Source organism: Lissotriton vulgaris, chromosome 2_1 (genome assembly GCF_964263255.1).
Source record: "Lissotriton vulgaris chromosome 2_1, aLisVul1.2, whole genome shotgun sequence".
NCBI lineage: Eukaryota > Metazoa > Chordata > Amphibia > Caudata > Salamandridae > Lissotriton > Lissotriton vulgaris.
Genome location: NC_141687.1, coordinates 759445218 through 759461775, shown reverse-complemented (window position 1 = coordinate 759461775; position 16558 = coordinate 759445218). Strand labels below are relative to the sequence as shown.

The 16558-nt window shown below is 46.1% G+C and overlaps 1 protein-coding gene across 1 annotated transcript in view; it reads right to left on the bottom strand.

Moving 5' to 3' along the window:
* Nucleotides 1–16558, bottom strand: part of UEVLD (UEV and lactate/malate dehyrogenase domains) — a 150356-nt gene that overhangs the window by 104597 nt on the left and 29201 nt on the right. Inside the window, exon 2 of the mRNA XM_086954149.1 lies at nucleotides 12675–12759. Within this exon, the coding sequence (XP_086810275.1) occupies nucleotides 12675–12759 (85 nt within the window). The remainder of the gene's footprint in view (nucleotides 1–12674; nucleotides 12760–16558) is intronic.

The following is a 16558-nucleotide window of genomic DNA, read 5'->3' as shown; positions in this document are numbered from 1 at the left end:
ATTTGCCTGTGCCTTTAGCAATCTAGTGATTTTCACCAATCTATATGTGGGCTGGGTATGCTCAGACGTGAGTCCCAGGCTCTCCACATCACTGGAGTCAATCTATCCAGGCTGAAGAAGGCTGATAGCCAGAAACCGGTCCTTGGATGCTTGATGCCGGTCTAGGAAAGACATGGCTTGGTAGTTCGGGCTGGACTGTTCCCATGACGCACAGGGTCAAGGCTGATTTGCATGTAGCCATTGTCTGACCTAGGGTGGTGTGGAGTGCAAAAAAACGATGGATTTAGGCCCAGATCCTTGTACTGGGGTGAATGTAAGACATTGTTCTGCATTCTGTCCATCAACTGTATTTTTTGCAATTTTCACCCCGAGTGGGCTGGGTATGCTCAGACGTGAGTCCCAGGCTCTCCACATCACTGGAGTCAAGCTATCCAGGCTGAAGAAGGCTGATAGCCAGAAACCGGTCCTTGAATGCTTAATTCCGGTCTAGGAAAGACATGGCTTGGTAGTTCGGGCTGGACTGTTCCCATGAGGCACAGGGTCAAGGCTGATTTGCATATAGCCATTGTCTGACCTAGGGTGGTGTGGAGTGCAAAATAACCATGGACTTAGGCCCAGATCCTTGTAACTGGGGTGAATGTAAGACATTGTTCTGCATTCTGTCCATCAACTGTATTTTTTGTAATTTTCACCCCGAGTGGGCTGGGTATGCTCAGACGTGAGTCCCAGGCTCTCCACATCACTGGAGTCAAGCTATTCAGGCTGAAGAAGGCTGATAGCCAGAAACCGGTCCTTGGATGCTTGATTCCGGTCTAGGAAAGACATGGCTTGGTAGTTCGGGCTGGACTGTTCCCATGACGCACAGGGTCAAGGCTGATTTGCATGTAGCCATTGTCTGACCTAGGGTGGTGTGGAGTGCAAAAAAACGATGGATTTAGGCCCAGATCCTTGTACTGGGGTGAATGTAAGACATTGTTCTGCATTCTGTCCATCAACTGTGTTTTTGCAATTTTCACCCCGAGTGGGCTGAGTATGCTCAGACGTGAGTCCCAGGCTCTCCACATCACTGGAGTCAAGCTATCCAGGCTGAAGAAGGCTGATAGCCAGAAACCGGTCCTTGGATGCTTAATTCCGGTCTAGGAAAGACATGGCTTGGTAGTTCGGGCTGGACTGTTCCCATGAGGCACAGGGTCAAGGCTGGTTTGCATATAGCCATTATCTGACCTAGGGTGGTGTGGAGTGCAAAAAAAACGATGGATTTAGGCCCAGATCCTTGTACTGGGGTGAATGTAAGACATTGTTCTGCATTCCGTCCATCAACTGTGTTTTTTTTTTTCATTTTTATTGAATCACAGCAGCATAAATGGAGAGGGAGTTGATTCCAGGCAATAGGCGTTGTGAAGGAGAAGTCTTTGCCACAGTGTCTAGAGGTAAGAACACATGGGATTGTCAGAAGCTCCTTGCCGCCAGATCTTAAAGTACAAGAAGGTCAGTACTGATGCAGTTTGCCCATTAGACACGATGGGCCTTTACCTATCAAGGACTTGTGGCAAAGGCAACATGTCTCAAAAGAGATGTGCTTTCTGATAAGAGCTTAAGAGCTCTAAGAGTACGTACCGAGAGGGAGCCTGCTGGGAAATTACAACCCAGGCAGGCAGCCATATTTTTTACCACCTGGAGCTAAGACAGGAAGGTGTCACTAACTGCCTTAAACAAACCATTACTGTTATTGTGGTGGCTTATGACTAAAGCCTGGACCAATGTTTTCCTGGCAGAAGATGTTAACCAAGGAAAGACCTTCCTCAGTAGCCTCAAAGTCGCAAACCAGGAACCACTGGTTGCAATAATGTGATTCTTCCAGAAACATTCCTGACCTACTTTTATGCCCAGATTCTTGAGGGCATAACTAGGGTAGGGACATGCCCTAATATTGGAGGTCCAATAGTCGGGAGTCCAGAAGAGCTGAGCTTTTCAAAATTGCAAGATTTCAGCTTTTTTGCCGTTCAGCAAGTTGCCATTCAAGCTGCAATTCTTCTCATGCAATCCTGAAAAATATGTTTTCCATCTTTAATATCCTGTCCCTGTGAGATGATCAGCTGGTTGTCATCGGCATATGAGATTACATAAAATCCACAGGATTAAACAACCTCGGCCAGGGGCCACATAGATCTTAAACAAGGTTGGGATCAAAGAGAGCCCTGAGGCACCCCCTTATTGATGGAAACCGTGCAGGATTTAAATAAAAACAGCCTGATCGTTAACGAATATCTAAGAAGTCGGCGAGCCAACCAAGGGCCTTGCCCTCAACACCAATCGCCTGCAGTCTCCTGATCAATACTGCATGAGAAACGGTGTTGAAGGCCGGTGAGAGGTCTAGCAACACAAGCATGGCAGGGGAGCCAGCATCCAAAATATGAGAAATGGTGTCCATGACTGCCACCAGAGGGGTCTCTGCTGTGGGCAGCTCTGAATCTTAATTGTAAGGGGTCCAGAATCTTATGCTCCTCCAAGTTTGCCATAAGCTGTTTGTTGACACAGCTTTTCAACATTTACCCTAGTCGAGGTAGAAGTGATGTGACGTGATAGTTGGACAGGCTGTTTGAATCTGCATTCGATTTTTTAAGTATAGGGGAGACCAGAGAGGCCTTCCAGGATATTGGTACTCTGGCCGATTCTAGCGAAAGGTTAAATAGCGAAAGAATGGAAGGAGCAATCACAGTTGCAAGAATTGCAAAGACTCTAGGCGGGCATCAGTATGCAGGTGAATCAGATTTGCCATTAGGTCAATAACTGCTAAATTTGGTCTAAGGTGAGGGGTTCAAAACTATCCAAGTTCTGAACAGAGGCCTTGGGAGGAGGAGTTAGACAATTTGAGTTTTCCCGACTTTGGCTGGCAGGGAACTTCTTGTATGTGGCATCGATCTTATCCTCAAGTAAGTCTGCCAAAGAGTCACAAAGTTGTTTAGAAGCTGGAATATCCGGAATGCAGGCAAGAGGCTTGGTGAACTCATTTAGCACTTTGGTAGAGTTGCTCGCCTTCTCGATTCTGCCAGAAATATACCTTCTCCTACAACTCTGGATGTAAACAGGATATTGAGATGCTGCAAGTTTGTAAGCAGCTCTATGAGCTGGAGTTTAGGAATGGCGCCTGCATCTCTCCAGCCTTTTACAGCCAGCTTTAACCCCTTCGATGCTGATGACGAGCTCAGCTCGTCATCACCCACGGGGGTCGTGTGCTGATGACGAGCTGAGCTCGTCAAGGTGCCACTAAAATGGCATTTTCCAGCACACAGCGGGAAAATGCCTAGCATCCAAGTGGTTAAGAGTCCTCAACTCCACCGAGAACCATTGAGCATGCACCCTTGAGGAGGAGTGCCTGGGCTGTTCAGGTGGTGTCGTTTTATCAAAGGCTTAATTCAAAGTGGTGTGATAACTAGATAGTGCTACGTTATAGTCTGAGTTTGGTGTCACAACTCTGGGGCTAAATGCCCTGGAAAACCCATCTAGAGATGGCATTCCAGGCTCTATAGTCCTTAGTCCCTACTGCGGCAGGCTAGTGTATAACATCCGCCCGCTCGATCTGAAACTTGATTGGATGATGTTCCCTCCATGTGAGAGTGAGAAGCATCTTCACTCTTTTAATGTGGAGATTTGGTAAAAATCATATCTAAAGCTTCCCTACCTGCGTGTCTAGGGCCCAGAACAGTCTGGCGAAGGCCCCGCATTTCTCCATTTTTAAGAAGATGGACAACCTCTGGTATGGTGACGTCTTCCCCATGAGAGTTCAAGTCACCCAGCAATAAACAAGCATTGGCATAGCCAATAGGTCTAGCCTTTGGGACCTTATAAGTGTTTAGCCATGCAACAGTGGAGGTTGGTGCAGCAAAGATATTGTGCTGGATAACTAAACACTTATAAGGTCCCAAAGGCGAGACCTATTGGCTATGCCAATACTTGTTTATATAGCAATTTGTCAGTTGCCGGTACCGAGCTAGAAATAATGCCATGATTCTTGTATAGTGTGGATAATATAGAGATAGATTGAAGGTAGTTGAGTCACTTCGGCTGGAGTTTGCCATGGCCACTTCTTTAGCTAAGGGGTTACCATCTTTAAAGTCCACCCCAGTTGAGAGCTTGAGTTCCGTAAATTGGGGGCAGTTGCAGTACTACTCCTGGCTTCCAGTACAGGATGAAGGACACATCCATGGCCCTGGAAGATTAAGGGGCCGCCAGTGCATGGTGCAGTGGTACGAATTTGGAGATCTCGCTTGTGCCTTGCCTGGTGCATGGTTTGTAGCGACTTGTATACATTGATGGCAGACATAAGAATGATCTTGCATATGCTGAAGATATTGGTTCTGGGTGCCTGTTGGTTGTAGGTGTACTGGCGCAGTAGCGTGAGACTCTCCTTGCTAGGGTTAATTTGATGCCACCGGACATAGATTCCCGCTGTGCTCACTCTCGTTACTGTCTTTTCTTGGCAGTTTGCTTCCTGCCGGTAGTGGCCATGCTGGTGCATGTTTCTGAGCGCTCGCCAGCATGTCTGGTTTGTCCACGAGAAGCCTACTTTGCCCTAATGGTTACCTTGCCTCTGTGCCACCTTCCCTGCTCTCATTTGTTAATCTGCTGAGGGCCCGCCTCGGCTGCATGGATGGGGTGTGCATGACCTGCTGACGAGCGAGCTGCGCTTAGAAGAGCACTGGCAATTCATCTGTTCTGTATGTATTCACCTGAGCATCAAGAACTCCATAACCTCGGCTGCTCCTCAGCACTGCTCCCGGACCTTTAAACTGCGTGTTGGGTCACTCCATGTTGCGCCGAATGACCTCCTGAATACCACTGTGCAGTTCTTCTAGCTCCGGGAATTCTCTCGCCACCATGTTTTACCAGTGCACCTTCAGCCATACTATTCCCACACCGCAAGTCTCGAATCACAAAGTTTCTATTTTGGTTCTAACCCGCACTACTCTTCCAGTGCACCTTTTGGCATTTCCCCTGTTATGTTGAGCCGATCGTTTTTTCCTGTTGAGAGAATTCCCAGTTTCTTACGTTTTGTTTAGTACTAGTTGGTGCCCTGTATATCAATGTAAGCTGCCATTGTGGTGGCACGGACCTCTGAAATGCTCCAGCCTCAGCATCGGGTTTTCTGGCGGCACGTGTACTTACACCTGGCTAAGAATCCTTCTCGCCCATTGATCGCTGATAGTGCATCCATTCTCTGCGTTAACTGCTGCAGATCAGCCTGCTCCACAATGCGCTTGCACCCCCTCCTCCCCACCGTACATGAATTGAGAGGCTGTAGGACGCTAGCCTTGGCCTTCCCAGTCAGTACAGTGTGCAGGTGTTGTCTCGCCTTGTAGCCGAACTTCCAAATCACAACCTGCGGCGCTTTCTTGGAGCAGAAAGCCCTTTGTATCGCCACATCTGAGCTTTGGCAGTGCGTCCTTGAAATAACCCGCCTGAATGTCTTCTGCAAGGCCAGGTATGTCTGGGGCCCATCCGCATCGACTGCGGCTCGAGGTGAGAGAAGTTGTAAATGTTCAAGAAATCTGACTCCCACTAAGACTATTTCCTAAGTAGTACAAGGTGACTCATTGACAGATTGTCTGGTTGTGACAACAGGAATTCCAAAAGCAGTGGCAGGCTGTTAAACGATTGTGCTTAGTGGCCGGAGTCACACTTGTGCAGCTGATAAATGGAAGTACATGGTCTTGGTGAATCGGTTACTGTGGTCTGTAGAGTGTTGGCTATACCAGCAGAGTTAGTCACTGAGCGCCAGTGGGGTCACTTACAAACTAGGCAGCTCAGTAAATCTTGAGGTGAATTGTACCACGTGGAGCTGCCTAGTGTCTCGATGTTTATGGCAAAGCTGGCGCATTGCCTCGTCACATGTTCTTCTGCTGTATCAAATATCCTGTGAAATTAAGGTTGAGCCCTTGAGTTTACAACTTCAGCCTTCGTAGTCCAACATAGCTGAACTATTATGTCAGCCAGGGCCAGATATTCATGCACATCTTTATACTGTGAAATATTTATATATGATTAACAGATTTAAATTCTGCAGGAAATGTCACCGAAGTCAAATAATCTTCGTGCACATATTTCTTCTGCGTGTGTCAGAAAGGCAGCCCTGTGTGCGACAGGTTTTATAAGCCCTAAGAATTCTAGAAAAAATTGTGAAAGTAAATATTGAGTAAATATTGAGACAGTTTAATGGAAACAAAACGCGCACAGGGCCCCTGCTGCGGTGCCCACCCCTCCGCTGTGAAATCCAGCGTTATCAGAGACAACTTGGGGTGTGCAGTACACACCTCAAGGAACTGCAGGGCTAATGTGTAATCGGATCTATGTGGGCATATCTCCCGTGGGGTAGGTGTGCCCCGAGGGGCCAGTAACACACTTACAGTTTCGGGAAGCGCATGTGGTGTTCAGCCTAGTGCTGATTACTTCGGAACATGTTCGAGTCCCGGCGCCAGCTCAACAGCCTGTGATTCTGGGCAAATCACGTAATCTCCAAGTGCCTATAAAATAAATGTGACTGCGTGTAATATAACTGGTGCACATGTAAAGCGCTCCAATACCTTCAGGACGATTTTGTGTCATATAATACTACCCAAAAAAAAACGTGAAAGAGGTTCTAGAAAGGTCACCTTGAAAATGCAGAATAATGGTACTACGGGAGGCAGTCGTCTCAGCAATACTCCTCTGAATGGGTTTGTCGTCGGCTTCTAAAATGGTGAAGCCCCACAGATCGACATAAATAAAAACAAACAACTGTGCGGTGTTTGTTTGGCCTATTTAAGGATTTTTAAAACATAAATAAAATATCACTGGGAAACAAACGCTGTATACTTTTAGTTACAAAATATAATCGACAGTGGAAAAACTGTGCTAGCTTTTTTTGGTATGGTTTCCTTTTAGTCCACATTGAGATGATCATTTTAAAAAAGAAAAAAAACTGTTCCCCAGTCGGGGACTCCGTTCTCCTGTACAGGCGCATCGATAATAGAAAATGGGGCATCCAAGGGGGCTACCAAGCGCGGAGAAAAGCCAGCATCCAGGGAGCGCTACGAAGTGCTAAGAACAGCACTATGGGGGTTCTCTTCACAGCATAAACACTGCGTGTAGCTTCAAGGAGACAAACGCTGGCGTGCAACTTTAAGAAACTAAATGCATAGATGAAAAAGATATGCAAATGCACTTAAAGAAACACAGTGGACTGATTCACGCTGATGGGTGCCCTACTATGCTTCATCCTAGCAACCATCTGATGTCACGTGTAATCCCCAGCTATCCAATCCGGCAGTCACTTACATGATCTGATGCCACATGTGTGAAGACAAGCTAAAATATAGTGCGTCCATCTCACGGCGTGAGTAAAGCATCCAGTCTCTGCGTGCACATCTTCTGTCCATCCGTGTGCACATCTGGAATCCGTATTGATTCCAAAAGGCCCTCGCATGGTGAGAGCATCGCATGCGCACTGCTAACGCCACGAGAGACCTAAAAATTGCTTGAAGACAGAATGATAGGGGCAATAGGTTAAGTCAAATGATGGTTGAAATCTTTCTTCTCACCAGGAGGTTGGTGAGCCCTTCCTGTTGTGACTTCAGCCCATTCCTCTAAGAAGGATGCAAAGATTTGGAACTTAACCGAGTTCTGAAATGCAATGGCAACTCCACCGCCTGCTCTGGCTTTTCTGTCTAGTCAAATTAACTGATAGTCATCAGGCAGTGCAACAGGGATACAGGGGATGGATGTGGTGTTTAACCAGGTTTTTGTAAAAAACAGAAATATTGGGGCATTGGAAGACCCCAAATTTCAGTTGCATGTTTCGGTAATGAGCTAACATTACAGTAACACAAAAAGGCACGGTGAAGTTGGGAGCAATTCTTCTACTATCTTCAGTGGAAAGTGTTAAGACTGTTGGAGACAATTCCCACAGACAGCTGGAATCATCAGGTGGGGTAGAGAATGTAATACTCTTTTTACAGTACTGGGGAAGTTAGAGAAGTGCTATGTAGGGAAGGTATTATCTTGTCAGTAAAAATTATTTTAAGAATATTCCCTCAATCGTCTCACCTTGTGTTGCACCTTTAGAAGTAGCTCTACCAAAGAGCTTCTCCAGACTTTATTTTCAACAAATTAATTTGCAAAACCGTACACCATAAAATGGAGCTTCGGCCGTACACCACAAGGCACCCAACTACCTCACTCAAAAGTTGACTATATCAGGAGGGTCGAGATCCAATAGAAGTACAAAAAATCTACTCCTGAAACCTCGCAGATTCCGGAAGGAAAAAACTTACAAACGCTCCTTTTCAGGAATGGCACCCAGGATCTGGAATGCACTCCCTCCTGAAACCAGGCTTATCTCCTCCACTGCCTTCTTCAAGAAAGAGGTGAAAGCCATCCTTATGGCCAAGTTCACCTGAACTTTATTGCTGATGGATCAGAGACCTTGCACCGCTTGTGTAACACTGGCTACCTCACTGTCTAACGTCTAATGATATCATATTCTTACTTGATTGCGAGCCTATTATACTACTCACTCACTACCTATTACTATATTGTACACGTTAGTTTGCTGAAACTTGATTTCCCTACCCCTTGTCTCTCTGTAACTCTTAGAAAGTGGTATAAGCAAGCCTTATAGCCTAGCTCTCCTGATCTCTTTTATAGTTGGACCAAAGACTCTGCGCCGTCTTATATTATCGTTTAATTGACTGTTTATTGCTACTTTATCAGCACATGAAAGCTATGTTGAATATTATACTGTACCCAATATTATGTTTAATCACCCTCCTGTTCCCCTCACCCCCTCTCTCTGTGAAGCGCTCTGATATCTGCAAAGATCTTGTTCGCGCTATATAAAACTCTGAATAAATAAATAAATAAATACGCAACTTTTGAATATACGCACAGCTAATCCTCAGCCATTTTCCTACTGAGATGTTATAACACAAGCACCAGATTCAGAAAGCACTACTAGAGCATGCAAATGTTAGTAAAGCACTATACAAGTGAGCTGAACATAATAACGAACAGTCCATTATAATCCATGAGCCCCTTTTACAAGCGATACAGGAAACAGATATTGTCTTAAGCGGCTGGCAGATCCTCCTCCTCCCAGGGGCTCAGTGAATAGAGCCTGGTCACTCATTAGAGTTTAGCACAGACCTGTTAGGCACCCCGCTGGCTTACTATACTGAGTAGAGCGATGGAGGTGTTATTGTGGGTGTTCTTGTGATGCTGAAGAGGTTGCTATAATAATGGGTGTCATCAACCAACTCAGTGGTACTCTTTTCATCAACTTGGAAAAGTTGAAAGGCTGATTTAGCCAGCTAGAGGTTCAAACCGAAGTGATCCATATTTCAAGGTAATAGCTCCGCACCCTAATCATTCTTATCATTTAATAGCCTTTTTTCATTTACTGCGTGACCTTTCTATGAACAATATGACCTTCCTGACAGTGGTGTAATAACACTTGAGGGGGCACCCCTACAAAGTACGTGGAGGAGGCGCCCTCATGTTTCCAGTCAAGAACTCTCAGGCCCGTGGGCCCACCACCTGTACACAGTGCCGGAGGGGACCCCATGGAGGTTGGACCCCCCTCCGCACTGGGGGGGTGGGGGGGGGGGGGGGCTGCGGGGAAATCATTACGCCATTGCTTTCTGAAGTGAATATATCAGGCTTCAACTCTCTGTTACTGTGTGTAGTTTGGTTGTGTAACACAACCAAGAAAGTCATTGGTATCACAGACAATTGGGGTCTACACAAAGGGCAATCATGCTGCAAACAGCGGTTAACTTGCCACGTCATGAGGGCGGCTTTAAACTAACAGCATCGAGTTTTACCTTTTCCATTTTGCTTAGTTCTGTAGACGAAACACATAGTACTGGCTCAAAGTCACCATCGTGACAAAAGGACTAGCATAGAACGTATACTAGGGCTGCAGAATAGTGGAACTATGTCAACCTTTGTGTAGTTTATGATGGGAAGTTATAGTGTCATGAAAGTTAATGTTCACCAGTCCAGGGTAATATAGCTACAGTCCAGGCTATGAAGCTGAAGCTTCGTGAAGTCGTAAGCCAGATTGCATAGCGTAGCCACACTGCAGCACTATGTTCATAAAGCCTGAACAGGAAAGCAAGGCTTCAGTCTGACTTGCAAGCTGTAGCACAATGAACATATAGGGTCTTGTGCCTGGAAATGTAGTCCTGCAATCCAAACCAAGTAAGCTGCAGCACTATGAGCTCATATCACATTATGCTCAGGGCAGTAGTGCTGCCAACTGAGGTAGGAAGCTGCAGCCTTATGAACTGATATCACATATTCACAGGTCAATGGCAGAGGTGGGAGAGCGGGGGGGGGGGCGGTGGAGGGTTTCAGGCTCTGGCCAAAAGAAGCATTATGCTGATAGCAGTGCTTTTGTTTAAAGCAGAAAACAATGAGCAGTAGTAAGCCGCTCTGTAATGGACCATCAATAACATCTTTTGTTTTTTATATCCTAGCTAGGAGATTGAGTCAAAAGAGAAGGGACACCATATATCCTTCAAAACCCCCAGTCCCATTTCTAATAGTCACACGGTGAATACGTTTACCCTTGAATAAGGCCTGCCTGACCAGAATAGTATGTTTGGCAATCATGTATTTGATTGCATTTATAAAATGGTAACAGAACTTAACTGCAATCTTTAAATACATCAGACATATTTAAACATTGTCGATTTAGTAGAATAATTGTGAAATATTCAGAAGGGGGTGATTACTTTTTTCCCCACTGGGGGGGGGGGGGGGGGGGGGGGTGGCGGTGCAGCGATAAAATGTTTGAAGACCACTACCTAGGCATATTTTTTATTTAAATGTGCCTACTGTTTCCTCATGATCATATGGTAGCACCTTGAAAGTTCTAGCAGGGTGTGCACTGTACAAAATCTCTCTGGTTTAATTTAATATACTCTAATGTTGCTTCATACGTAATAAAAATCTATGCCTAACATAAGGGGCACATGATGACTGACTGGCCTCTTAGTTCACTAGTGGCATCGACACAAGGGCAGGGGTGGGGAGGCATTAATGCTTTTCGGTGCATGTTAAAAAAAAGATCACTTTTAAAACATGCTTTTCTGGTGTACTAAGTTAAAACGCCTCCCGCATGTTAAAGAAATACACTCTTTGGATACATGAGGAGACTCTCTTGTATTTTTACATGACGGTTTTGTACAAATTACATGAGTAACATGTTCATGGCTCGCCTTGTGTGTGGGCTCGTAGAGCCATGCTAGACCCTTGGTTCAGCTCTACTTGTTAATTTGTGGGCTTACCTACCTCTCTAGCAGCAGTGCTGCCATCTGAAATGGAAATCCACAGGCCCACAAACATTCTTGGCATCTCAGCCATTCTGTGGCCCAGCGAGGTCCAGAAGGCGGCCCTTCCTCGCCGTGTGTGGCTGCCCTGGTCCAGTGCTGAGAGGCCCAGGGGAGTTCACAACTCTCCTAGACCATGCAGCACAATGCCTTGACTGAGAGGACCAGAGTTGAAGGCCCTCTCTGCTTGGTCTCAAAATGATATTGCTGCAACGCCGAGGGTATGACGCCCATCCCTTAGGCCTCACAGTGATGGTCACAAGGACAACAAAATTAGGCATATTCATGAGCAGGAAAGACCAACTCCACCCAGCCCCTGACCTGTGCAAACTGAATAATCGTCACCTCTGCCTCCCTAGAAAATCTACTTCGCCCTTCGTACTGCCAGTTGTGAGGCTGAGACACACCTCACTGCCAAATAGCGAATGGATGGAGGAGAGACATAAAAGAAGCACACAAGTGTACAGAGATACATGTGAGAAGGGTGCTGTGTGGTTTGTGGCCAATTGATGCAGGGCCCCATGAAGAAAAGGTGAACTTTGGCCCTGGGCAGCTGCTCAAAATACCCATGCACAGCTGGTACCTGTTACCGCACAGAGTGCACCAGTGAAACAGTAAAACACAGCACTGGGGACAGTGTTTTGGCAGGGGAGAGAAGCATTTGAGAGGGTAGGCTGGAAACAACGTTTACTCGAGTGGAGTACTTAAGCAAAAAAGAAAAAAATAGTTCCATAAAAATTAGAATGAGAGGATGGAAGCCAGCCAATCAGAGAGATGGTAACAAATGTATGCTACATGGGAGGAAACAAAAGGTGGACAAGCTGACTGAAGAAAAGCCACTGAATTAGAAGTAAGCAAGAGAGACAATAAATCTAACCAATGAGAAACAATGGGCGGATGTAAGCCCCTTTAGGTTCTTGGTGCGCCAACAATAGGTCTTTTGATACAAGACAGCTTGCTGTCTGATAGGCTTCACCTAAAAAAGGCAAGTAGGGTCCTCGATTGAACAGTTACATCACTGTATTTCAAATGTATTTGCTTCTATCCCTAGTAGTTCATATTGTGCTTACTAGCTCTATTGCGATATTTAATGGTCTAAAAAAGGTTTTGGTTTTCTTTATTGATTTCATTTTTGTACAATATTTTGACATTGACACAATTACTACTAGGTAGTCAGCAATATACTCCGAGGACTACTAAATGCAAAGACAATCACAATAATTGAAAAAACGGTAATCTAACAAAACTTCCTTGAAATCCATCATTACTGAAAATAAATATATAAGGAAATGAATGTGAACTTACTGTATGTGTCCATGGAGTAGGTAAAGTTTTGATATGCTTTATGCACATTCTTTAATTCTTGCACCGTCAAATCTCTGAATTTGTACTACAATGAAAGATAAAACCAGACAAGAACTAAGAAAAAAATTCATCCTCTTAACATGATGCAAACAGCAGATCCTGACCCCCCTCTGCCTCTCATATCCCCATATCAAATGCATACACCTAATCTGCCAAGCTTAAAGAACTGAAAGTGGACTAATGTATCAGGATGAGGCTAAGAAAAACTAAAAGGGCCCAATATCCAGCTAAAAAGAAGTTCATATGGAACCATCTACACACGCACAAGCATGAACATCAATTCACTGAAATGCCAGGGGTAGCAGAAGTGACATCACACGCTCTTTGACCTCCACTTTCACTTGCACACACATACTTACATATATACACAAATTCACACATATACACTCTCGCTCACATAGACATACTCTCACCAGCAAGCACGCACCCAACATACATTTTAAAGCATTTTTTATTTACCTCAGCTGCCATAGAAGCTTAATCCAGTCAATTTTTATTACACTATTAGTGAATAATATAGTTCATTTATCCACTATTAGTGTAATAAAAAATTGACAAAAATAAAGAGAGTGAAGCCACATCTGTGTTTGCCAGGGGTCGCAAAGGCAGTGCCAGGAGTAGCAAAGGGCAAGCCAGGGGTTGCAGCGGCGACGTCCATGCACGCAAGCCCCGCAACTACTGTCATCTCAACTTGTGACGCACAGTAGCCGTCGCTTTCGCCCTGGTCAGTCATTACACAGTGTGCCTCACTTTCCCTGCCACTACATTGAGCATTGCAAAACAAAACATGTTCATAACAAGCATTTGCAATGCAATAGGTCTCGCATTAATTAATTTTGAGCTATTGGCATTGCTAAATATTGCAACACCAATTCCAACAAAAGTCTGTAAATTGTAGGCCAAACATATGTGTATTTATTTTTGTAGCAATGGTGGCATGCTGCGCTTTAGATGAAGATGTTTAAAAGAAAAGTGCGCCATACTGCGATTGCTACAATAGTTAATTGTGGATGCGTTAACAATTGATGTGTGCACTGATGGCTGGTGGTATGTGTGCCTGGTGGAAGCGTGCACGGACGGCTGATGGTGTGTGTGTGCCTGGTGAAAGCGTGCACGGACGGCTGGTGGTGTGTGTGTGCCTGGTGAAAGCGTACACGGACAGCTGGTGGTGTGTGTGTGCCTAGTGAAAGCGTGCACGGACGGCTGGTGGTGTGTGTGTGTGTGTGCCTGGTGGAAGCATGCACTGACGGCTGGTGGTGTTTGTGCCCGGTGAAACTGTGCACTGACGGCTGGTGGTGTTTGTGCCCGGTGAAACTGTGCACTGACGGCTGGTGGTGTTTGTGCCCGGTGAAAGCGTGCACTGATGGCTGATGGTGTCTGTGCCTGTTAAAAGTGTACACTGACAGCCAGTGGTGTGTATGCCTGGTGAAAGCGTGCACTGACAGCTGGTGGTGTGTGTGCCTGGTGGCAAAGCTTACACTGACAGCTGGTGGTGTGTGTGCCTGGTGGCATAGCGTGCACTGACGGCTGGTGGTGTGTGTGTCTGGAAGCGTTCACTGAAGGCTTCTGGTGTGTGTGCCTGGTGGAAGCGAGCACGGACAGCTGGAGGTGTGTGTGCCTGGTGAAAGCATGCACTGAGGGCTGCTGGTGTGTGTATGGTGAAAGCGTGCATTGATGAATGAATGAATGAATGAATGAATGAATGAATGAATGAATGAAAAATATTTGTAAAGCGCACGATGGCCAAACGGCTTCCTGGCGCTGGGAGCTCTGAAGAACCGAACAGACAGGGCCAGGAGGTTTAGCAGGGGTAGGCCAGGGCAAACAGAAAAGTTTTCAGCGCTTTACGGAAATGAGAAAAAATAGGGATCGAACGCATAGAAAGAGGAAGGGAGTTCCAGAACCGGGGAGCAAGAACAGAGAAACGGGTTCCACCAGTGCGAGATTTGTGAAAGCGGGGAACAGTGAGGAGGGCAGAAGATGATGAACGGAGAGTGCGGGCAGGGGTGTGACGGGAAATCAAAGAATTGATGAAAGCCGGTGCAGAGTGGTCAAGGGCCCGGTAAACAAGGCACCCTAGTTTAAACAGAGATCTCTGCAAAATGGGCAACCAGTGAAGGGATTTGAGGACGGGAGTGATGTGATGGGTTTTGGGCAAATGAAAGATGAGACGGGCGGCCTGATTCTGGATAGCTTGTAAGCGGCGGGTTTCATAGGCAGGGATGCCAGCGAACAAGCTATTGCCATAATCAAGGCGGGAAGTGATAAGGGCAGAAATAATAATTTTAAGGGAGTCAAGAGAAAAGAAACGAGAAATTTTCCGGATCATTCGGAGGGAAAGAAAACAGGAGGACACCACGGCACTGACCTGGCCATGCATGGACAGGTCCTGTCTGACCTTGATGCCCAGAGTTTTAACAGAGGGAACGGGGGTGGGAGGGGGGCCAAGGATGGGAGGCCAGAAAGCAGGGGACCAGGGACTGGATGAGCCGCCAATCAGGACAAGCTCAGTCTTATCTGGGTTGAGCTTGAGGTGATTGGCGCTCATCCACCCAGAGATAAAGACCATGGTGGAGTGAAAAAAGGATAGAGAGTGAGAAGAAGAGGAAAGATCAAAGACGAGCTGGAGGTCGTCAGCGTAGTTATACACAGAGACCCCCAGCTCAAGAAGGGAAGAGATAAGAGGGTGAATGTAGAGGTTAAAGAGAAGGGGAGAGAGAGAGGAACCTTGGGGGACCCCACAGGGCACCGGGAGGGGAGAAGCAGAGAAGCCGGGAAGGTGAACGGCTTGAGAACGCCCTGTCAGGAAAGAGGTGATCCAGGAGAAGGCAGAACCTCGTATGCCCGCTGCGCTGACACGGTCCAGAAGAATGTTATGGTCGACCGTGTCAAACGCAGCGGACAGGTCGAGGAGGATCAAAGCTTGAGGGGAGTTGACGTCGGCCTTGGCCTTAAGCTCGTCGAGGACGGCCAACACCACGGTTTCGGTCGAATGACCCGAACGGAAGCCAGCTTGGTGAGAAGCCAGAAGCTGGTTCTGCTCAACATAAACAGAGAGACAGGAAGTAACATAAGATTCAAGAATTTTAGCCAGATAAGGGAGAAGAGAGATAGGTCTGAAGTTAGAGGGAAGAGAAGAGTCGAGACCAGGCTTTTTAAGAATGGGAGAGACAATAGCAGATTTGAATGAAGAAGGGACCAAACCAGTGGAAAGAGAGGCATTAAGAAAGGAGAGAGGGGTATCAGGACAGGAAGAAAAGAGGGTTTTAAGAATACGGGCAGGGGCACAATCAGTGGGGGAACCAGACTTGATTTTGGTGAGCAAAGCTAGGAAAGAGTCCAAAGGGAGGACACAAAACAACAAGAAAAGGAGGAGGGAAATGGTACACTCCAAAACTGCGCTTATTAAAAAAGCAACTAAACTCATATCTCAGGGCTCAACGTAAAAAGGACCCCCAACTATCACAGCAAACTCTGAAAAAAATTGAATTCTTAAAAAAAGAGCTAAAACGTGAGACCAAATTGGCCAAGCAAGAGTATAAGGAAAAATTACAATGCATTATACTCCATGCTAGTAAACTACGAAACTCCAAAGATTTCTGGGCAAAAATAAATTTTATGCTCAACGGCAAACACCGACAGTTCAATTCGGAGTTGACCGATCAGATTTGGGGCACTCACATTAATTTACTTTACAACTTCACGTTTGATACATCTACAGACAACACATTCACAACCGTCTGCGAGCCCTGCCCAACACCAAGCCTGAGATCAATGGTAGAAGCAAAGTCTCCTCAATCCAAAGACACCTGCAGGCAACCGCC